We start from the raw sequence: 26,101 nt of genomic DNA, 5'->3' as shown, positions 1-26,101 counted from the left end.
GTAGGCACAGAACTTATCGCCTAAGGAAGTCGAATTTATGACCTTAGAGTGAGACTATCCATATTGTATTGTCGCTAGATTAGAAAAGAAGATTAATATTACTCTGCTTATTATTGAGTATTATTGGACAAATATAAAAAAAATATTTAAAATTAATATAATAATTGCTAATAAAAACAGTATTCATATAATATAATATAATGTCATAATTTTTTTTTATAATAATAAATTATTATAATATATAATTGGACAAATATTTAAAATTAATATCTATATATATAAATAATTAAAATAAAAAATATAGTAATAAAAAAATTATTCTTTCTTTCAAATAAAAATATGTTAATTTAAATTTTATAATAGTTTCAAATACATTTCCCAATCAAATCAAAACTTAACCTAACTAATTAAATATATATTTAATTTATTTTATAATTTAAATATTTTATTAATTTGTTTTACTGTTTTTTAATTTATTTTTAGAAAACACTTTTTTATTTCAGTATTTTTAATTAATTAATATATATATATATATATAAATATATAATTATTTTCATTAAACAATAACATTAATTAATTATTGTTTTGAGTGTCTCAACTTATTTTTTATAATAATAAATACATTTAAAATACAATTTTAAATGATTTTAAAGCTTATCATCATTAATTAAATATATTTTAAAATTTAATAAAAAAATTCTAAATGACTTTAATACATAACCTACTACTTTAAACATATTTGTTTTAATTTTTTTCTAGTTTTATATTTTTAAAATATATATTTAGGTACATTATAAATTATTAAAAATGTAAATATATTTTTATTGTAAATATTAATATTCATCATTTTAGAATATTTTTAATCGATATTACCCTTTCCAAACCAACTCATTTCATTTACATATTTTAACTACAAACATCATTTTTCCTACCTTTTAACATTATTAATTTTGAATATGGATCATTCTTTTAAACATCTCAAACATACTAACCTCTTAATAAATAAATATATAATTAAATATAAAAAATATGTGATAATAAATATTTCCTTTTTAAATTCTCCTTCAAATCTAAATTATTATTTTAAGTATATAAGATTTTATTTTATTTTTTTATAATTATAAATAAATTTAAGATATTTTCTCAATCATTTTAAAACTTAACATATTTAGTTAAATATATTTTTAATTTTTTTTTCTAATTTAAATATACATATATAGGAAATTGCAAATATTTATAATTATTTAAACACATTAAAATATAATGTTTAAATTTTAATATTAAAAATAAAAAGAATACATTATTAATATCAAACTTGCACCAATATATATATATATATATATATATATATATATATATATATATATATATATATATATATATATATATATATATATATATATATATATTATACATTATTTTTAATGATGCATTATTATCTTCATTATTCTCAATTCTAACTGTACATTAACTTCAAAGATGAATTCTTAAACATTCAACTACATCTTTCGGTATTGTAACCTTCAGAAAAAACCCTTTTAGTAGACTTCCGTAGAAAGTTTGATGTTCGAAAATTTTCAACTTCGATTTGTGTGTCAAGAATCTTATTTTAAAATAAAACATTATTTAAAAGATTTTTAAATGATTCTGGACAACTTTTGAAATTAATTAAACATAATTAATTTGGGTTTCAATTTTAAATAATTTGAAGATTTACGGTAATCAAATTACAATTTAATTTTTTAGAAATTTGTTTGTTTAAATTAGTTAAACATAATTAATTAAAAAAATTATTTATTTTGAAACAGAGTCGTTAATTGATTTTTTAAAATCAATAAAAATGGCACACGTATACAAACGTATATGCTAGAGTTTATTTTAATTCGTAGTTTGGTGATACTCGGGAAGAATTTTCGTGTTTCATCCTCTATACCCGTTTTAAAAACAGTCTCTACTTATAAAGTTGATTTTTGAAAACCGGTTATATAACGTTTTATTTTTAACCGATTATTCTTCATGTTCTATTCATTCTTTTAGGTTTTAGCGTTACTTAAAATCTTGAAACAATAATATTTAAATCCTGGTACATGTTGCTAATGATAATTAGGGATAAGTGTATATACCTGAATAACATCAGTCATTTTAAGGGTGTTAGGATTTAGAAATAAACACCAAACAAACCTTAGTCAAAATATTTTTTTGTGGAACTATCCCAAAATATTTTGAAAGTATTTTCTAATTTTTCGGGATTTTTAGAAAATATTAGAGATTCTAAAATTACAAAAATAATTTTGAATTTTAAAAATGAGAACTAAACAAGCCTTAGGACCAGGGTCATGAGTCTTGGTTTTGTTTTTATCGATCGGGGTTTAGGACCCTCGGACAGACTCATTGGTCTAGGCTAAAAAGCCTCGGTCGAGGTGCTAAGGATTCTCGATCCTTGGCCAAAATTTATCGGTCGACGTGTAAAAACCATCAGTCCTAGGCTAGCTGTAGGCTAAGTTAATCGGTCTTAGGTTTAGGAATTCTCGATCAGGGTCGAGATTACTCGGTCCTAGGTTTGATCTCTCGATCTTGGGAGGAGGCCATTGATCTAAGTTCGGGAGTTCTCGGTCCTAGGTTTGGTGTCTCGTTCGGTTGTTAAAATCCTCGATCGGATCACTCGGTCTCCGATGAAGAACATTTATTAGACCTCTCGGTCCTCGATGAAGAACATCGGTTGGACCTCTACGTCCCCGATGAAGAACATCGGTCGGACCTCCCGGTCCTCAATGAAGAACATTAGTCAGACCTCTCGGTCCTACTAAAATTCTCGATCGGACCTCCCGGTCCTCAATGAAGAACATTAGTCAGACCTCTTGGTCCTACTAAAATTCTCGATCGGACCTCTCGGTTCTGGATCTAAATTTCCAGGTCCTAGGTCTTCGGTCCGGACAAATGATTGTCGGTCGGACCTTAAGAGCATAAAAGTTGTAGGTTTTTGCTATTTTGAGTTAAGCTTGGATTCTTTGATCCAAGAGCTTGGGTAGCATCACAAAGCTCCTAGAAACATGTTGATCATCATCTTAAGGTATTAATTGATCTAGATGATGATCAAATCGTTCAAAATAGTATGTGAAAATTTTTTGGATTTTTGGTTTTAAAACTGTTTTGAGGAGAAATGAGTTATCCAATAACTTTTTTATATCTCATATACTTGATTGGTACCAAAACAAGAACACTATATGTTCATTTGGACTAAATTAAAAACTCAAAATTTTCAATTATTTTGAAAATTTTGATTTAGATCAAATATGACCGGGAATGATCAAACATGATCTAAACAGTTATCCAACATGATTACAATCATGTTGGGAAGCTTTATGGGTTGTGATCTTCAAAGATTAGCCCAAAACAGCAAATCTGTTTTTTTTTTTAAATTTAAATTTAAATTTAAATTTGAGTTTTTTTTAAGGTCGATTGATTGTGTCTAACATATACATAAAGTTTATAAATGATCATATGATTGATTTCCAGCCACAATACACCATAAACAACCAGCATACAAGTTTAAGCAATTTGAAATATAAAAATTTCAAATTCAAATTGTAAATATGAATTATAGTTTGATTGGAATCTTAAAAGGGATTGGATAACACTCCTAGGAACTTAGGGAAGCTTTTGGGATACTCAGATCCAAACTTTAAGGCCTTATACGAAGTTTTTAAAAAATTCGAAAGCTTAAAGCTTTAATGACAAATTTCTGAATTTTGTCGATTTGAAGTTGGAGAGTCGATCTATTAGCTTTGGATTTTTTTAGGGAGACTATTTATAGCCTCCCTCCCGAAGTTGGTTGATCCATCTAGTAACATCTAATAATTAATTTATCATTATTATGTTTAATTATATTAGACTAAACAACTAGTCACATCTAATAATGCCTAGTTGATTTGCATTTGATTAACCGAGATATTAATTTATTAATTAAATAATTATATGATTAATTTTAAATTAATATAATGTTTTGTCATTAAAATTTATACATCTTATTTTGTTTTAATAATACATACTTAACTTATAAAATATTATAATTAAATCATTTAAAATAACTGGAAAAAAAAAAAAAAAAAAAAAAGAGAGAGAAATAATTTGAGAAAGAATGAGAGAAAATTTGATAGTTTTGAAGATAAATAATTTAAATGTTAAAATCAATGATCAAATAGTTTGAAGGTAAAGTAACTATCAAAATAGTTGGAAGGTTTTTAGTTAAAACCGTTATATTTAACGAAAAAATTGACAGAAGATCATTAGTAACTAGGATATTCATATTCAATATTTGGTCTGAACTGAATATCCGACTGAATTCGGTGAATCGAATTCGAATTTCATTTTTAGTTTTTGAATCGAATTTCAAACAAATTCGAATTCAAATACGATTTTCGAATTGATTTTCGAGGTGGGGTTTAATTTCGAAACCAAACCAAAAAACGAATTAATTTTTTATTATTTATTTTATTATATATTATATTATATTATTTATTATGGTAGCGTTTGGTACGTGATATTAGTTATATAAGTATAAATTGTAAGGGGTATAAATTGTAAGGAGGTATTATGAGGTATAAATATATTATATAGGTTATTAGTGTTTGGTATAAAGTATAAAATATGTATAAATTATATAAGTTTATTATTTTGTGTTTGGTTGGTGATATAAGAAAATAGTACAAAATTTAAAAAGATTATTTTATCTTTATATTTATATAATTTTTATTTTTAATTTAATATTTATCTTATAGGTAGTTTGTATTATTAATTTTTTTTAATATTTATCTTATTTTTTAAATTTATGTATTATTTTAAATATTTGTATATATAAAAAATATTAATTGTTTGTATAATATAATATTAATAATAATAATATTATAAAATAATATTTGAAATTAGAATAGTATAATTATAAATTAGTTTTAAAAATAAATTATATAGATATAAGTTGTATTAATTAATTATAATATCATTAATTTATATAATTAATTATAAATATAATTTATTAATAATTTTATAAATTAATTTTGTATATGAATAATTATAAATACAATTTTATTTTATAAATTAATTTTATATATGAATATTATTTTTTAATTAACATTATTAGTTTTTTTTAAATAATTATTATATTTAACTATATATAAAATTTTCACATTTAATTTTTTATGATTAAAAAATATTTTTTTTTCTCTTACAGAGATAAATAAAATATATAAAAAATAAAAAATCAAATAAAATAAGTAATTATATATTTATTTATTATTATTATTATTTAAATTAGAACATTAAACATAATTAAATATAAATAAGTATATAATTATAATTTTATATTAATATATTTTACAATTCAATAAAAAAATTAAATTTTTAATAATTTTATAAAACTAAAATATAAAAGATAAATATTAAAACGTATGCAGGTTTGTAACTAGTAGAAGTAGTTACTAAATTATACTTGATTGAAGGTATAAATTATATCTAAATAATTATGTAGATATAAATAATAATTAACCAAACAACATTTTAAATTTACTGTAGATATATTATATCTATATTTTTATACCTCTTACCAAACCCGTAACCTCTATATATATATATATATAATATAATATATTATATATTATAATATATAATATTATATTTATTTTATTATATATAATATATAATCGGTCTTCACCTATTTCAGCCCGCCTGTAAACATAATTTATTAGTTGTCTACCTAGTTACCTCATTTATATTATTTAACTTAATTTATTAGCGGTACAACTCATATATATTCTCTAAACTTAATAAAATTATCTTAATCAAATAATCTCTTTAGTTTCCTTCGTCTTTATTTTCTTAACATAATCTTCTAGCCGCCACTTCATCCCTCGTCTTTATTTTTTTAACCTAATTCTTCAGTCCCCACCTCCTTCTTTCATCATTATTCTCATATAAAAAAAAATCTTCATAGATCATAAGTCGTCCACCTAAAAAAACTATTAATCTAATCTTACTATATTTGCCCTATGAAGATTTGATCTATCTAATCTCGCTATCTCTAGAGTTTCTTCTTTGTCAAAACTCTTAAGTCTTAATTTGTTTTAAATTAGAATAATTTGAATTCAAGATTTGAAAATTAAAAAAAAAATCAAATTCGGTTTAATTCGAAATTCGAACCGAATATCAAATTCGAACTCGATTCGGTTTTATTAAATTTATTCGAATTTGATTTGGTTTTTGAATTGGATAAAAAAATAAAAACTCGAAGAAACTGAATCGAGGAGTTCGAATAATCCAAAAATCGAAGAACATCCCTATTAATGACCCTTTATGAAATTGACGCATTCTAATTAACTTGGAAAAATAAAAGAATTTCTCTCTTTTTCTTTTTTTATCTTTTCTTACACACTTTTTCTTTTTTTTAACTAATGAATTGATGACACATTATTTTTTTTTTTCTATTCCCCATTTTTTTTTATGACTTCTCTAATAATATTATACTGTACCAATCAAAAATCATATCAAATTCATTAGACTTTTATAAAAATCAAGTTAAATATGATGATATATAAATTAGTATTAATGATATATTAAAACTTAAAATTAATTTTAAATAATAAAATAAACGAATATTAATATATTTAAATAAGATAAAAAATAATTAAACTGAAAATTAATCGTAATTCAGATTCAAGTCGGTTTAGTGAGGGCAACCGCGAAAGTCACTGAATGGGCCTATTGATAAATCAGTTATTCTTTCTATTTTTTTTTTAGAGAACGTTGATGTACGAGAGGGGCACGACTGATTCTAAGATTAGAAGACTACTGGAAGACACCCCAAACTAGAGTATGCAGTGAAAAAAGCATACTAGACAAGCGTGATTTGACCCTATCTTCGGAGTACATTTGAATGTAGATATCATAAACACGTGGTGCGTATGGAAACGTCCAGTTTCGGAGTTGATGTTGAGTTTGGACAATTTTTTTCTTTTATTTATTTAAAAATTATATTTTTAACAATATCTTATTAGAATGTTAATTTAAATTAAATATTTTAAAATATAATTTAATTATATATAATATTAACAAATTTAATAATATTTATTCCCAACCTTCCCAAAATGTTTTCAAAGGATTATAATTGTTAGTCAACTGATTTAAATAAAACAGAAACATTAACTTATAGTCTTTTAAAAAAAATATAAAATTTATTATAAAATTAGTTTTTTTTTTAACTCAAGTTCTTAGTAAATGTTACTAATTTATTTTCACTTAAACTTAAATCTGTTCAAGTTAAGAGAAATATTAACTCTTGAATGTTAGCTCCTTATTTAAGAATTTTCTTTTTCTTTTACACCAACATGATTTTCATTTGGAAGATTTTGTCCTATTCGATCTTCTGTTATCTCACATGTATAACCCTTTTACTTCGGATATTCTGTATCACTTGACTTGTTGGGAAAATTTGACGAAATGATCATAATGATTCACTTATTTGACTTTTTGACACTGCTTAAAATAAAGAGCGATGGTGACACATTTTTCTTTTTTGGATAATTTTGTCCCTGTTGCTAGACATCCTCAATCGCGAGACGATTTTTTTTTATATATTTTTTTTTTAAAAAAAATAATTTTTTTCGTCTCGCGATTGCCGGTTGCGTCTCGCGATTGTGGAATTTTCACTTGCGTCTCGCAACGGGTGCATTTTCGTCCAAAAAAATAAAAATTTCACGAGCGCATTTATTTTATGCGCTAGCCAAAAAATCAAATAACTGATCTTTAGGGTCATTTCATCAAATTTCTCGACTTGTTGTTATTTATCCTCTCATATATAATATTTTTTTTTAACATATATGTTTTATAAATTTTTTTAATTTGTACTTAAATTTGAATATTAGTTTTTACTGTTAATTATAAAAAAAATTAATCATTAGATCGGTCAAGATTATTCATTTATATTTTAATTTTGCATATAATATATTTATTGATATGGCACTTGTGAATTAATCGGATATTAACCTATATATAAATATAAAAAGTAAACTAGTAATATCTAAATTTACTTTATAATCAGGTTAATATTTAGTAATAACTGTAACATAATACTTTGCAATCCAGAGCGAAGATTGAGACATATTTTAAAATTTGAAACAGCTACCTAAGCACACAATTATGGATGGTAATCAAGAATTTTGTACTACCATCTTGTCCCGTTTGGTTTCGGAAAATTCTCACAGAACACCGTATCATATTAAAAAAATAAAATAATAATAATAAAATTATATTAACGAATTTTTTAATATAATATATTAAAATTTTAATACTTGTTCGGTTTTGGTTTTTTAAATAACCCAAACAAAATCTAACATCATTTCACTCCCCTCTCATTCATTACATTACTCAAATTACTCACCAAAATACTAAAATATCATATATTTTAAATTATTATTTTTTATTTTATTTATATATATCAATACCCTTTAAATTTTTTAACAAAAATAATCATAACCTCCTTAAAATCATCAAACAATTATTTTTTTTCTCTCTATATTTGAGTTTTATAAAATTTAATGAATAAAAAAATATATTAATGATTATATATATATAATATAAAATTATGTTTACAGTGCTTATATCAAAATCGTTGTTAGGTCGGACTGGGACAAAAATATCATCCTCAACCTATCCTCAATCAACTATCGGTCAAATTGGGGAAAATCCGAACCAAATCAATTAGGTTAACTCGACACGATTTCCATTGCCATCATTACCCAACTACGTGTATTAGAAATAGAAAGGATAATGAATGTGAATATCTAAAAAAAAAATTATTAAATAATTAGTCTTATTGGAAATATTTTTTTAATTACTATTAGAATTACAATCCCTTAAAAAAGGAATTATACAAAACCAAATTGAAAATAAATTTGTGATGTTCAGTATTTTCTTTTCTTTTCTTTTCTTTTTAACTTTTTTAAAATATTCACATAATATATTTTTTTTTTTTTTACAATTCTATGTTTTTTTATAAAATAAAATATTAATTTATTCAAATAATGCTTTAATATTATTGAATTTGAAGAATATCGTGTTTTCATCCTCATTAACAATCTACTTAGATTTGTAAGGTCCAGTATATATATATAGTAGATTTTACAAAACTATTTTCATGACTTATCCAAGCAATTTTTAAATTTACTTATAAGATATTATCTTTAAGATAACTAGTATGTATCCCGTGCATTTACACGAGTAATAATATAAAAAACCGTGAAAAAATATTACGGTAAAATTTTTATTGGCGGGGTCAACCCACAATCTGATCTAAGTATCCATTACTCTCACATATATCCAAATTAACCACAGCTCTCGACCCGACAATCCGAACACTTTAAAAATTAAGCATTATTATATATATATTTATAATATAGGCAGATAAAACAATTAATGAGTATTCAAAATAAAATAAAGAAACAAGACCTAATAAAAGAAAGGTCAGGTAAATTAAAACCTTATTCTTCAAAATATTGAGAGATGATTATTTTTTCATATCTTATTGGTTGATATGATATTAAAAAAAAAATTGATATTTTTCTTTTAACTTCTTTAACCAACACTTATTTTCATATCCAACCATCAATATCTTTATTTCTCAATCACATTTTTCAATGAATTTTTTAACCTCTTTTTGAGCATTTTTGTCAAATTATCTCAATTCATATTATTAAGTTCTCCTCATTTCAATTAAACAAAAAATTATTAGATTTGTTCCACAATTAACCTTTTCATTTTAGTACTCAATCTCGTAATCTCACTCCGAGTATTTTGTACCCGACCATTTCATTTTTACCGACATCTTATCATCACTTCGGTTAACTAATTATCTTATTCACATATTTAATCACAATTATTTTTTCGTTTTGGTTAACTAACAATCTTATTAACATATTTAATCATTAATATCTTTTATTTCTACATCGACCTTGTACAATGAATCTCTCCTCAATACTTAATCTTGTAATCTCACTCTGAACAATTTTGTACATGACCATCATATTTAACCACAATTATCTCTTGTTTCTCAATCTTTCGTATTTAATCTCATGTCACATCACTCCAAACATTTTATATATACTTTAACTATTTCATCACTTTTCAGTACTTATCTCATGACCTCACTCTAAATATTTTATACACAATCATCTCACAAATTATTTTTAGTATTTTGAACTCAACTATCTCATTATTACAACTTTTTATCCGCACATTGACTGACCAACTATCTCATTATTCATTCATATAAATTTTTTATAATTTTTTCAAATTTATATCTCACAAGATTCGAACATTTATCTTTATTATATACCATGAATATTTTAACCACTAAATCACTTAAATTGTTAGTTTGTATTCTTAACTTTTACATAAATATATAATTAATATGATTAACCATTCAAAATAAACCATTCAATTTACATTAAAAAAAATCAACTTAAAATGCAAGTCTATTGTTTTTTTTATATATAAACATATTAGACAAATAAAATTGTATACAAGACTTATATTTTTTTTTTTAAAATAAATTAATCTTGTGCATAAAAACAAATATGTAGTTCATTTCATTCAAGTTTATTGTTAGTTCATGTTAGTTTAATTATTTTTATTTTTATTTTATAAAATATTAAAATTATGTGTAACTTTTATTTTTTAATATAAAAATGTAGCACAATCCTCCTTGTCATGATTTTCAAATTCATTACAGCGTTTTAAGTTAGATTTTTTTTTATATTTTAAATATAATTAATCTTTTTTTTTTTTTGACAACTTTTAATTATTTATCGCAACCTATATATTGTTTAATATATTTGTCCAAACTTAGGTATTTAGAAATTTTATCGTTTGTTTTTTCTATATATTATATTATTATATTTATTTTTATCGACAATTGTGTGGATTTTGACTAGGTGGAAAGTTTCACTCAAAGAAATTGCAAGGAGATTGGTGGGAGTTTCAGTATTTTTATGACTAATGTTAAATTGGATCTAGAAAACTGATAGTGCAAAAATGAGAAGAGGTAATAGAGTTTTATTTAAGCCTTCCATTAATGACTAAAGTAACCATTGATTGAGGTAACGGAAGACAATATTTTGTGCTAAAAGATAATATTTTGGCTCTGATACCATGTTAAAATATTTCATATTAAATGATTTATTCTGATTACATAGGTTATGTCTATTATATAGACATTATAATCAACATATGAGAAAACTAATATAATAGAATAATATGATATTGATATTATCACAATTTATAATATCTTACCTATATATTATCTTACATTCTAGTAATTAATCTAGTCATCTCCAATTACATTTAATAATTTTTACATAAGAGTTCTTACTTAATTGATCTACTTCGAATAAAGTATTAGTATTTGGCTTGGTCTTGATCTACTAAAAGATGAATACATGTTTCATTGACGGTTCTTGCAAGATTATTGGGGATCTTAAAAGAAAAAAGAAACTCTTTTAGAGAATAGTTATGCAACGGTAAGAACTTGATAATGAACATAGTTGACAAAATAATAAGGTTCACTTCAGAGTAATGTAACTTCACATCAATTGAGATGATATCAAAACTTGGTAGGAAGACAATAACATTCCAACACAATGTCAACTTAGAAAGTAATTGAATACCTGGTCTTTTGTTCTCATAAAATAAACCCACACCTTTCTAGACGCATCATCAATAAATGTTAAAAAATATCGATTGCCACCCAATGACTCCACTTCAAAAGGACCACACACATCAGAATAAATCAAGTCTAACACATTATGTTTTCTTTCTGATGTCTGACTAAAAGAGACTCGATGTTGCTTACCAAATGGGCAGTAGTCACATAGATCCAGAACCTCATCTTTGGTTGAGGGGATGTGCAGCTTCCTCACCAAAATTCGCAGCCCTTTCTCACTCATGTGGCCAAGGCGTTGATGTCACAGATTTAGAGAGCTTTCAGCTTTAATGCATTCAGATCATCTTTGAGTACCTTCACATGTGTTCTGTACAATGAGTGCCACGACTTCCCTTTTGCTACAATCATTGATCCTTTGCTGAGTTTCCATTCACCACCACCAAGATAATGCTTGAATCCATCTTTGTCCAATGCATCATCTGATATCAAATTTAGACGCAAATCAGGAATATGCCGCACATCTTTCAGTGTTAACCGATGCCCCTGTTCTGTCTGCAAATAAATGTCACCAATACCCACAATGCTTGAGTGACTAGTATTACCCATCTTCACTGTACCAAGATCTCCAGCCTTGTACGTGGTGAAGAACTCTTTATTCGGTGTAGCATGATAGCAAGCACCTGTATCAACTATCCACTCAACTCCTTGGTGATCTTCTACATGTAGATATTGTTCCTTTTCACAAGAAAGAATAACTACATCCTCTGCAGTTACTGTGGCTGTGGTATTTCTGTTTTCATCATCTTTCTTCTGATTTTTGCCTTCATTTTGTAGTATTTTCCAGGCTCTACAATTTTTCTTCATGTGACCTTCTTTACCACAGTGATAACATTCTCTTCCCTTAGATTTTGATCTGCCTCTTGACTTTCTATGGCCTCTTGATTGTTGTCGGTGTTCAGCTCTTCCCCTGTTCTCTATGACTAGGGCCTGTGCACTATTTGTATTAGTTGACTTCCTTCTTGTCTCCTCATTGAACAAGCTGCTAGTAACTATACTCATAGTAAGCACACCATTTGGAGCTACATTACTAACTGTCACAACCAATGTCTCCCAACTGTCAGGTAATGATCCCAATAGCAATAAGGCTTGTATCTCATCTTCTAAGGTCATCTCCATCACTGATAATTGATTAATCAAGCTCTGGAACTCGTTTAAATGCTCAACAACACCTGTGCCTTCTCTGAATTTCAGATTTACCAACTTTCGGATCAGAAACGCTTTGTTACTTGCCGTTTTCTGCTCATACAATGACTCTAGCTTCTTCCATAGCTCATGAGCACTTTTCTCAATTGCTACATGGTGATAAACACTATCATCAAGCCATTGTCTGATTGTGCCGACTGCTTTTCGGTTCAGTTTTATCCAATCGGCTTCAACCATCTCTTTTGGCTTTGCACTATCTCCTTCAACTGGCTCATACAGATCCTTACAATAAAGGATGTCCTCCATTTTGAATTTCCAAATCTGCCAGTTATTGTTTGTCAGCCTGATCATAGTGCTACTGCCTTCCATCTGAACCTGAGAAAAGCACTCTTCAATAGAAAATAAACCTAACAGCTCTGATACCACTTGTTAGGAATTTCAAGTTGAATAATATTTTCCTATTGAAATCAATTGATCTGATTAATTTCACAAGTCAACCAAATCATATAGAAGATCAACAAAGTAATAAAGAACACCAGATTTACGTGGAAAATCCTCTCAACACGGAGGGTAAAAAACCACGGGGCAAAACCAACAGATTTCACTAATCAGTAAGAAACCGATACAATTGTTCTTCTCAACTTTAAACCTAAAGTTGAGGTATACATACAGAGAAACTAATTTCATTCAAACCCAAACAAATCTAGGTTTGAGAAAACATGAAATTCCCTTTACAAATAAGAGAGAAATGAACATGAGGGTAATCAAGACAAAGAAGATGATACTCTGTTCTCCTTCTCTTCTTCTTCCTCTGTATTTTTTTCACTCTGTTTCTCTTGATCTCTTCACAAAACTCTCACTGAAAATTGTGGTAGAGAGAGAAACAAAATTAGGATTTATTTGTTTTTTATATTGCCTAATTGGGCTGGACCCATAAGGCCCAACAAATATAATTAAAAAAATTATTCTCTCTTTTTTATTTTTTCTTACACTTTTTTTTTTCCACCCATAAATTAATGAAACATCATTTTATTTTCAATTCCCCATTCTCTTTTTGGATGACTTCTCTAATAATATTATACTGTACCAATCAAAAATCATATCAAATTCATTAGACTGTTATAAAAATCAAGTTAAATATGATGATATATAAATTTGTATGAATGATATATTAAAACTTAAAATTAATTTTAAATAATAAAATAACTGAATATTAATATATTTAAATAAGATAAAAAATAATTAAACCGAAAATTAATCGTAATTCAGATTCAAGTCGATTCAGTGAGGGCAATCGCGAAAGTCACCGAACAGCCTATTGATAATTCGGTTATTCTTTCTATTTTTTCCTAGAAAACGTTGCAGATGTACAAGACGGGCACAATTGATAAGACTAGAAGACCACTAGAAGATACCTGGACTAGAGTATGCAGTGAAAAAAGCACACTAGACGGATGTGTTTTGACCCTATCTTCGGAGTACATTTAAATGTAGATATCATAAACACGTGGTGTAAGATACATGCGAGAAAGTCGGGCAAGGCCCTGTTTGGAAACGTCCAGTTCCGGAGTTGATGTTGAGTTTGGGCAATTTTTTTCTTTTATTTATTTAAAAATTATATTTTAAACAATATCTTATTAGAGTGTTAATTTAAATTAAATATTTTAAAATATAATTTAATTATATATAATATTAACAAATTTAATAATATTTATTCGTTTAACCCAAATATAGTATTATAATTGTTAGTCAACCGGTTTAAATAAAATAGAAACATTAAAGACTTGTTCGGTCCAGGTTATATAAATAACCTGGAAAAAGAGAGAAAAATGATTATTGATAATGATTGGTGATAATTTTGAGGAAATGATGATGTTTTTTGGTAAAAAAACTTAAAGGGTATTGATATATATAAATAAAATAAATAATTATAATTTAAAATAGAGGGTATGTTAGTATTTTGGTTAATGACTTGATTGATTTGAAGGATGAGAGGGGGAGTGAAGTGACAATTGATTTGGTTGTGTTATTTTGAAAACCCATATACGAACAAGGCCTAACTTAGGCCTGGTTCTCTTTGGGTTATTTAAAAAACCCACACAAAATCCATTTTCCAATTAATCACTTTTCACCCATCACATCACTCATATCATTAACCAAAATACAAAAATACCTTCTATTTTAAATTATTATTTTTTATTTTATTTATAAATATCAATACCTTTTAAATTTTTTTATCAAAAATAATCATTAATTTCTCAAAATCATCACCTATCATTCAATTTTTCTCTCTCTTGGTTTTTTAAAAAACCCACAACTGAACAAGGCCTTATAGTTTTTTAAAAAAATATAAAATTACTTTTTTTTTAACTCAAGTTCTTAGTAAATGTTACTAATTTATTCACTTACACTTAAATCTGTTCAAGTTAAGAGAAATATTAACTCATGAATGTTAGCTCCTTACCTAAAAAAAAATATATTTTTTTCTTTTACACAAACCTGATATTTTCATTTGGAAGATTTTGTCTCCTAATCGATCTTATGTTATCTCACATGTATAACCCTTTCACTTCGGTTAAAAAGGGGAAATTTAACGAAATGATTATAATGATTTACTTATTTGACTTTTTGACCCGCGCTTAAAATAAAGAGCGTTGGTAACACATTTTTCTTTTTTTAACGATTTTGCCGCTGTCATGAGACGTCCTCAATCGCGAGACACAACCGGCAATCGCGAGATAATTTTTTTTATATATCTTTTTTTCAAAAAAAAAAATTTCGTCTCGCTATTGTGGACTTTTCACTTGCGTCTCGCAACGGGGACATTTTTGTCCAAAAATAAATAAATATTTTACCAGCGCATTTATTTTATGCGGCCAAAAAATCAAATAAGCTGATCTTTAGGGTAATTTCATCAAACTTCCCGACTTGTTAGTTATTTATCCTCTCATATATAATATATTTTTTTTGACATATATGTTTTATAATTTTTTTAATTTGTACTTAAATTTGAATATTAATTTTTACTGTTAATTATAAAAAAAATAATCATTAGATAGGTCAAGATTATTCATTTATATTTTAATTTTGCATATAATATATTTATTTATATGGCACTTGTGAATTAATCGGATATTAACCTATATATAAATATAAAAAGTAAACTAGCAATATCTAAATTTACTTTATAATCAGGTTAATATTCATAATAACTGTAACATAATACTTTGCAATCCAGAGTGAATATTCGAGATATATTTTAAAATTTGAAACAGCTTCCCAAGCACACAATTAGGGATGGTAATCAAGAATTTTGTACTACCATTCTTTACCATTTGGTTTTGGGAAATTCTCGTAACACCGTACCATATTTAAAAAAATAAAATAATAGTAAAATTATATTATCGAATTTTTTAATTTAATATATTAAAAATTTAGTACTTCTTCGGTTTTAATTTTTCAAATAATCAAAACAAATCTAACATCATTTCACTCTCCTCTCATTCATTACATTACTCAAATTACTAACCAAAATACTAAAATATCTTATATTTTAAATTATTATTTTTTATTTTATTTATATATATCAACACCTTTTAAATTTTTTACCAAAAATAATCATAACCTCCTCAAAATTATCAAATAATAATAATTATTTTTTCTCTATATTTTTTAAATAACTCCAATCAGAATAAGACTTTATATTATTATAAAGAAATAAACTTAATAATCATATAAGATATAATAAATAAAAAAATATATTGATTATATATATATATATATATAAAATAATTATGTTTATAGTGCTTATATGAAAATCGGTGTAAGGTCGGGTTGAGTGACGACACAAATATATCCTCGCCCTGTCCTCAATCTACTATCGGTCAAATTATGGAAAATCTGAACCAATTCAATTAGGTTAACTCGAGACGGTTTCCATTTCCATCATTACCCATTACGTGTATTAGAAATAAAAAGGATAATGGATGTGAATATCTACAAAATTATTAAATAATTAGTCATTTTGGAAATATTTTTTTTAATTAGTATTGGAATTACAATCCCTTAAAAAAGGAATTATACAAAACCAAATTGAAAATAAAATTTTGATGTTTAGTACTTTCTTTTCTTTTCTTTTTATTTTTTTTAAATATTCACATAATACTTTTTTTTTTTTTTTTTTTTGACAATTCTATGTTTTTTTTATAAAATAAAATATTAATTTATTCCAATAATGCTTTAATATTATTGAATTTGAAGAATATCGTATTTTCATCCTCATTGACAATCTACTTAGATTTGTAAGCTCGCCAATATATATAGTAGATCTTACAAAACTATTTTCATGACTTATCCAAGCAATTTTTAAATTTACTTATCAGATATTATCTTTAAGATAATAATATAGGCAGATAAAACAATTAATGAGTATTCAAAATAAAATAAAGAAACAAGACCTAATAAAAAAAAGGCCAGGTAAATTAAAACCTTATTCTTCAAAATATTGAGAGATGATTATTTTTTTGCATATCTTATTGGTTGACATGATATTATAAAAAAAATTGATAATTTTTTTTTAACTTCTTTAACCGACACTCTTATTTTCATTTTCGACCATCAATATCTTTCTAACTCTTATTTTTTTATTATTTCTCAATCGACATTTTCAATGAATTTTCTAACCTCTTTTTGAGCATTTTTGCCAAATTATCTCTATTCATATTATTAAGTTCTTCTCATTTCAATTAAACAAAAAATTATCAGATTTGTTCCACAATTAACTTTTTCCTTTTAGTACTTAATCTCCTCCGAGTATTTTGTACCCGACCATTTCATTATTACCGACATCTTACCATCACTTCGGTTAACTAATTATCTTATTCACAATTATTTTTTCGTTTTGGTTAACTAACAATCTTATTAACATATTTAATCATTAATATCTTTTATTTCTACATCGACCTTGTACAATGAATCTCATGATCTCAATACTTAATCTTGTAACCTCACTCTGAACATTTTGTACATGACCATCATATTTAACCACAATTATCTCTTGTTTCTCAATCTTTCAGTATTTATATAATCTTATGTCACATCACTCAGAACATTTTATACTTTAACTATTTCATCACTTTTCAGTACTAATCTCATAACCTCACTCCAAATATTTTATACACAATCATCTCACACATTATTTTTAGTATTTTGAACTCAACTATCTCATTATTACAACTTTTTATCAGCACATTGACTGACCAACTATCTCATTATTCATTCATATAAATTTTTATAATTTTTTCAAATTTATATCTCACAAGATTCAAACATTTATCTTTATTATATACCATGAATATTTTAACCACTAAATCACTTAAATTATTAGTTTGTATTCATAACTTTTACATAAATATATAATTAATATGATTAATCATTCAACTTACATTAAAAAAAAATCAACTTAAAATGCAATTCTTATATAAACAACATATTAGACAAATAAAATTGTATACAAGACTTATATCTTTCTTTTAAAATAAATTAATCTTGTGCATAAAAACAAATATGTAGTTCATTTCATTCCAGTTTATTGTCAGTTCATGTTAGTTTAATTATTTTTATTTTATTTTTATTTTATAAAATATTAAAATTATGTGTAACTTTTATTTTTGAATATAAAAATGTAGCACAATCCTCCTTGTCATGATTTTCAGATTCATTACAGTGTTTTAAGTTACAATTTTTTTTTTATATTTTAAATATAATTAATCTTTTTTTTTGACAACTTTTAATTATTTATCGCATTCTATATATTGTTTAATATATTTGTCCAAACTTAGGTATTTAGATATTTCATCATTTGTTTTTCTAGATATTATATTATTATATTTATTTTTATCGACAATTGTGTGAATTTTGACTAGGTGGAAAGTTTCACTCAAAGAAATTGCAAGGAGACTGGGGGAGTTTCAGTATTTGTATGACTAATGTTAAATTAGAGGGAGAGAATTATAGTGAAAAAAAAAAAATAAGATGGAGGCAACGGAAGAAAATATTTTATGTTAAAGGACAAAATTTTAGTTCTGATACCATGTTAAAATATTTCCGATTGAATGATTTATTCTGGTTACATAGGTTATGTCTATTATATAGACATTATAATCAACCTATAAGAAAACTAATATAATAGAATAATATGATATTTATATTATCACAATTTATAATATCTTACATATATATTATCTTATATTCTAGTTATTAATTTAACCATCTCTAATATATTGATTACATTTATTAATTCTTACATCAATAGTTCTTACTTAATTGATCAACTTCGAATAAAGTATTAGTATTCGGCTTGGTCTTGATCTACTAAAAGATGAATATATACATGCTTCATCGGTTCTTACAAGATTCTTGAGGATCTTAAAAGAAAAAAGAAACTCTTTGGAGGATAGTTGATGCAACGGTAAGGACTGGGATAATGAACATAGTTGACAAAAATAATAATGTTCACTTTAGAGTAATGTAACTTCACATAAATTATGAGATGATATCAAAACTTGGTATGAAAGGAAATAACATCCCAACACAATGTGACCTTAGAAAGAATATCTACAACCAATACTTCATTTGTAGATAACTAAAGAATAATATAAAATAATTCAAAAGATGCTCAAAATAATGATGGATCAAAGAGACAATCTAAAAAAAAAAATCTGAAAAAGGACCAAGGAAAACATTAACTTCGAATCACACTTTTAAAGTTGAGATTTTCTAACATTTAAACATCTCCAATTCAATTTTAGATGTCAATCTTAAGGGGATATTGAGACATTATTATTTAGAAAATATTTTATTCTATAAAATATTAGAATAATTTTATATTTTTACTAATTAAGGCTGTTTCCTAAATTCTTGTATATAAATTATTTGGGTCATTAATTATCAATTACACATCAATAATAACATAAATAAAAAATAACATACATCATTCTTTGTTATATATATATATATATATATATATATACAAATACAGTTTATTTAAATGAATACTTACCTAAACTATTATATGTACTTTGTGTAGTTAATTTTATTTAATTACCCGGTTTAAAATTAATTTACAATTATGAAATTTGAATTTGTGAATGAATAAGGTTAATATTTATACGGTCAAATTAAAATTTAATTAAATAATTGAATCATAGCATAATATATACTCTTAATTACATACACGAAGATTATTACAGTTAAAGTAGCTTTTTATCACTATTTAAGAAGCCTTAGCTCATCTTATTTTTTTCATCATATTTTGTTCATCAATGGACTGCCAAATATTGGTGTGCCTCTTTGCCTTTGGTTTTCTTTCATCCTTTTTATTGGCTTCGGCTTCCTCCGATGTCAAACAAGTATGTCCATAATCCTAAGTCTTTCATCGTTTTTTCATAACGAAGTAAAACACTGTGTTGTAGTAATCAATGAAATTTGTAACAAATATGTACAAAGAATCACAATAGCTTTGTTGTTTCCTAGGGTTAATTCTATAATCGTTATTTTTTAAATAAAAAACGTAATATTGAAACACCCAAAGTTTGAGTTGAATCATGAACCTTCCGCTTAAGAACATTTGGTGCAACCGCCTTTCCTATCTAATAGAAAAATAAATCTCATAATCCAGAACCAGATCTATTAAGAAAGTTGATAATATAAGAGTACCGGACAGGGTATTCAGCATATGCACCTTCCATGAAAAGCCCGCCTTTTTTTACCTATAATTCAATCTTACATCTAAAGGGAAATATCCAAATTTTGATGCCTAATACCCCACAGATGGTTCGAACTAGTTAATCCTATTAGCTTACTTCGGCTCATTCATAATAAGTATCTTCAAATTTTAGAATTTGTTTAATTTGTTAACTTCTAACTACTTAAATAAGTTACATTAGTACATGTCAATTATAGAATCGTTAATAATTTTGATCTTTCTTGTACTATTTTTGTTTAATGATCATGATGACTTCTTTATTTCTTAATAATAGGCTTATGTAGTCTATATGGGAGCACACAAACATGGAGAATATGACCCGATGAACAATGTTAGCATGGATAGGGTTGAGAATTCACATCGCCAATTTCTCTCATCTTTTCTCTATAGGTGAATTCTATATTCTAATCATTATATGTAAAATGTGTTTATGATAGTTCTAAGATCTAAATCTTTATAACTTGTTTTTTTCTTTTTCAAATATGACTTACAGTGAAGATAGTGTTGATGATAGTATCATTAACTCGTACACAAAACATATCAATGGTTTCACAGCCTTACTTGACGAAAACCAAGCAGCAAAAATTGCAAGTAGAACGATTTAATTATCATGAATGTGTTGCATTACAATGTCTTACTATTTATGTAATTTTTACATATCTTATGTAGAATATCCAAATGTTGTATCTGTTTTTTTAAACAAAGCGAGTCCTTTGCACACTACACATTCATGGGATTTCATGCATCTTGAGAAAGTTCGTAATGGCATTCAATTCGCTCTTTATCTCAATTCTCTATGGTATAAGACAAAATATGGTGAAGATGTCATCATTGGAAATATAGACTCGGGTATTTTGTATTATTTAATTATCAAATTATTCTTTTATTGATCATTCAATTCTTAAATATTCACATAATTTATAATAAATTTTTAAGGAGTTTGGCCAGAATCCGAGAGTTTCTCAGACTATGATTATGGTCCTATTCCTTCACGTTGGAAGGGATTTTGTCAAAATAATACTAGCGTCTTTGGAGTTCCATGTAACAAGTAGGCATCTTACCTTCTTCTTATTTGTTTTTTTTTTTTAATAAAACTTTTGATTATTATTTTTTCTCTTGTTATATGTATTATACTAAAGTATAATCAAACTTAATTATTTATTTATATTTTCCGAGTATATTTCACATTGTTTTTTGTTTTTAACCACAAAATCATAATCTTGAACTAAAGAAAAATTTTATCTTTTCAAAAAAGAAAAGCAAAAACAACTATTAGAATCAACTATTGGACATTGGATTAATACAAAATATTTGAAGGAAACTCATCGGTGCAAGGTACTTCAACGAAGTTTACAAATCAAAATCCAATCATAGTTTGAACCCATTGATGATCTCCCCCCGCGATTTTAATGGCCATGGTTCCCACACTCTCTCAACGGCCGGGGGCAACTTTGTCCACAACGCAAGTATTGTGGGAGTGTGTAATGGCACCGCGAAGGGCGGCTCACCAAGGGCTCGTGTGGCTTCCTATAAGGTGTGTTGGCCTACGTTGAAAAACGAATATGGCCTCATGTGCAACGGCGGAGACATCCTGGAGGCAATGGATGCAGCCATACATGACGGCGTAGATGTCATCTCTATTTCCATCTCGAGCGGTTCTGGACATGAGTACTTCGGCCACATCAGAAATGCTATTAGTATCGGCGGTTTTCACGCTGTGAAAAAAGGGATAGTCGTGGTTGTATCTGCAGGTAACACAGAATCCATGGGTAATTGGACCGTTGAGAACCTTTCTCCGTGGCTATTTACGGTCGCAGCCAGCACTACTGATCGCCAATTCAGAACTATAATCAATCTCGGCAATGGACAAACATTCGTGGTATATACTCTTCTTTTTTTTTTTTTTTAAACGCACCGATTTGCTTTATTAAAGTTTAATTCTTTTAGAGAACAAACATTGCCAAGTCTTTACCGAAAGAGAAAATGTACCCGATTATTTCAGCTGCAGACGCCGCCGCCACAGGTGTTGCTCCTTTGGACGCGTAAGATATTTCTCCATTCTATATTTGATTGCCGGATTTGATCAAAAATTTGCGACGGATACAGACAAGATCCGTCGAATTTTTTATAAAGAAATTGTGGAAATTTAGCGACATATCTATCTGTCGCTAATTTAAGTTATTTTGCTTTATTAGCAACATTGAGCTTTTTCGTCAGCTGGCACATATATTACAAAATAAGTATTTTTTTTATAAAATATAAAGAATTGATTGATTCTTGAAGTGGGTGTTGAATGGATTTTGAGATTTTGATCTTCATGATTTAGTTTGTTGTGTAAGGATGGGAGTTTAAACCCGAAGAAGGTGAAGGATAAACTGTTGGTCTGCCTCAATGATAAGAATTCAAAAGAAAAAAGCTTCGTGGCCTTTAAAGCTGGAGCTGTTGGTATGATACTTTGTAATGATGAATCCAGTGGGAATGACATTATAGAGGAGGACCCTTATTTTCTACCCACTTCAAATGTTAACTACACTGATGGCCTTGCCATTTTTGAATATATCAAGTCCAATAAGTAAGTATATCATCTCTAAATGTCACTTAATTTTGTATGTTTATTCGTTTGTGATCATTTTTTTTTACGTTTTAACTTTTATTTCTTAAAAATTTGGTTGTCTTTTGGATGTGTTTGTTTAAATTTTTGACACTCGGATTTTTTAATTGTTTTTTTCATTAGACTTATATCATAGTGAATGAACATTTTTCTAAATTTCTCTCTCGAAACCCCATGTTCATAATATTGATGCCTCGGTTTGGTTATCTTAAACAGAAAACCTACCGGATATATATCAGCAACAAAGGAAATATTTGACGTGAAACCTTATCCATTCATGGCTTCTTTCTCCTCCAAGGGTCCCAACATATTAACACCCGAAATCCTCAAGGTTCGAATGGAAATTGATTGATATCAATTTTTTTTCATTTGAACAATATGTAACCCTTTTGTTGATTATCGATCTTCAGCCTGACATAACAGCTCCGGGAGTGGGCATCATAGCAGCCAATACCGGATGGAAGAGTCGGACTGATTACATCAAGCAATCCGGTACTTCCATGGCGTGTCCTCATGTTTCTGGAGTAGTCGGACTTCTGAAGAAGCTTCATCCTGATTGGAGCCCAGCCGCCATTAAATCCTCTCTTATGACAACCGGTAATTAATTACACGTGGTTGCAACAAAATAACACTTTTTAAAAGGTCTCACATTATATAATTCTTTAAATTCACAGCTTGGACAAGAGACAATACGGGCAATCCAATGCTAGTAGGAGGCTTCAAAAGAGAAGAGGCGACCCCTTTCAACTACGGAGCTGGGCACATACGTCCAAACCTTGCCAATGATCCTGGCTTGGTTTACGACTTGAGTTTCGTTGACCACTTGAACTTTCTTTGCGCGTATGGATACAGCGAAGCCCGAGTTCGTCAATTATCCGGAATTTCTGATCACACATGTTCTAAGAATGCAAGCCTTCTTGACTATAACTACCCTTCAATTACCATTCCCGACTTGTCCAATCCGGTCATCGTAACACGAACTCTAAAGAATGTCGGTCAACCGGGAACCTATGTGGCCCGTGTTCGTGTACCGAATGGAATATCGGTGACGGTGAATCCACCTACTCTTAAATTCTCAAGGATTGGAGAAGAGAAGAAGTTTATGATGAAGGTTGAGAAAAATGAGGGTGTTAACATAACCACGGAATTTGTGCATGGAAAGCTTTTGTGGTGGGACAAATATGGTCACAAGGTGAGGAGTCCACTAGTAGTCGGATTTGGCCTTAAATCCCCCATTACTAAGAAATGAAGATTAAGTTGATGTAGAATTAATGGTCCAAATCTAATTATTTATCCTTTTTTTTTAAAATTATTATTGAGAAGCACATGGTTTAAATAAAAGAACATTAATTTATGTTTATTTTTATTTTTTTAATATTTTATTTTGAATATTTCTGAAAACTAGCATTTTGCAATAGTCATATTTATTTTTGAAAATTATTATAATAAATAACAAGAGTGATTTTGTATGAAAGATATAAATATATTAGATAAAATAATTTTATGTTAAAATGGATAAAAAAAAATTTTTTTAATAAATGTTTTGATCATAAAAGTGTATCATTTATTTTTGCCAAATATAATTTATTTATTTATTTGGAAAAAATAAAAGAAAATATGATGTACAAATAAACTAAAATAAACAATATAACAAAATCAAATTGATTTCAAAAAATAGGAGTGATGTTGAACAATGAACAAATTTCCAATATAACAGTGTTATATTTTCTTCAACTTTCCAATCAAACATTTTATTTATTCACCAATTATATTTTACTATTTAAACTCAATTTATTTATATTTAAACTCATTAATATTATTATTATATATATATATTATTATTTTTATAAATTTGATATATAAATTATTATTTGTATAAATTAAATTATTTATATTTTGATATATATTTTAAATAATTATTTTTATAAATTTTATTATTTATATTTTGATATATAAATTTTAATATTTTTTTTATAAATTTTTTTATTTATATTTTAATATATATATATATATTTACATTTCAATTATTATTTATATAATATAATAAATATTTACTTTAACATTCTCATAAATAATTGATAAAATACTGACAAATTTAAAATATCTTAACGATAATAATATAATAATTAATTATTCATAAAATAAAACGATTATAATCATCTTTCTCTAAATTATTAACGATTTTGCCTAACACATCGTTGGTTACGATCTCGTATGAATTTATTGGCCACACCTCCCATAAATGATGATTCTTTGTGAGTTATCCATTTTGATTCAAATACGCTGATTTTAATCTCATTGATTTTTCTTTTTTTAGATTATAAAATTTTATTAAGTAAATATTTATAAAAAATGATAATTTAAATATATTGTTATGACAATAGAGAATATATTTTCTGAAAAATCGGTAGAAGTGGTCGGTGAACTTATTAATTTTTTTATTATAAAGTTATATAAATTAATAATTGAAATATATATATATATATTAAATTAATTATAAATAATTGAATTTATAAAAATAATAATTTAAAATATATATATCAAAATATAAATCATTTAATTTATACAAATAATAATTTAAATAATAAAATTTATTATTTATTATAAAATTACTTGAAAAAAAATATTTTTAATTAGATAATGATTTGAGATCTCTAATTAACAAAAAAAAAAAAAGAATATTATTAATACTTAAAATAAGAAAAAAATTAAAAGATAAATTAAGGTAACAAAATAAAATAAATTAATATATTTAAATATATATAATTATAAAATGAATGAATAGATGAATATATAATAGAACAAGTAATGTGGA

At 26.1% G+C, this 26,101-nt stretch overlaps 1 protein-coding gene across 1 annotated transcript; it reads left to right on the top strand.

Annotated features, from left to right (window-relative positions):
- The first annotated feature begins 14,275 nt into the window (after positions 1-14,275).
- LOC124926723 (subtilisin-like protease SBT5.4) lies at positions 14,276-24,583 on the top strand. Its single transcript, XM_047467008.1, has 12 exons — positions 14,276-14,288; positions 14,335-14,351; positions 20,950-21,065; positions 21,169-21,266; positions 21,345-21,524; positions 21,612-21,723; positions 21,993-22,554; positions 22,623-22,717; positions 23,002-23,247; positions 23,503-23,617; positions 23,697-23,883; positions 23,961-24,583. Exons 1-12 carry the CDS (start codon positions 14,276-14,278, stop codon positions 24,533-24,535), a joined length of 2,316 nt encoding a protein of 771 aa, XP_047322964.1. The 3' UTR covers positions 24,536-24,583.
- The last annotated feature ends 1,518 nt before the right edge of the window (positions 24,584-26,101 follow it).

Source organism: Impatiens glandulifera, chromosome 1 (genome assembly GCF_907164915.1).
Source record: "Impatiens glandulifera chromosome 1, dImpGla2.1, whole genome shotgun sequence".
NCBI classification, from domain to species: domain Eukaryota; kingdom Viridiplantae; phylum Streptophyta; class Magnoliopsida; order Ericales; family Balsaminaceae; genus Impatiens; species Impatiens glandulifera.
This window is presented reverse-complemented; position numbering and strand designations above follow the sequence as displayed.

Excerpts from the sequence above, each read along its gene's own strand:
- LOC124926723 (XM_047467008.1), top strand. Across the intron at positions 21,724-21,992 it reads TTTGGAGTTCCATGTAACAA|GAAACTCATCGGTGCAAGGT; the intron begins GTAGGCATCTTA and ends AAATATTTGAAG. Across the intron at positions 23,248-23,502 it reads GAATATATCAAGTCCAATAA|AAAACCTACCGGATATATAT; the intron begins GTAAGTATATCA and ends TATCTTAAACAG.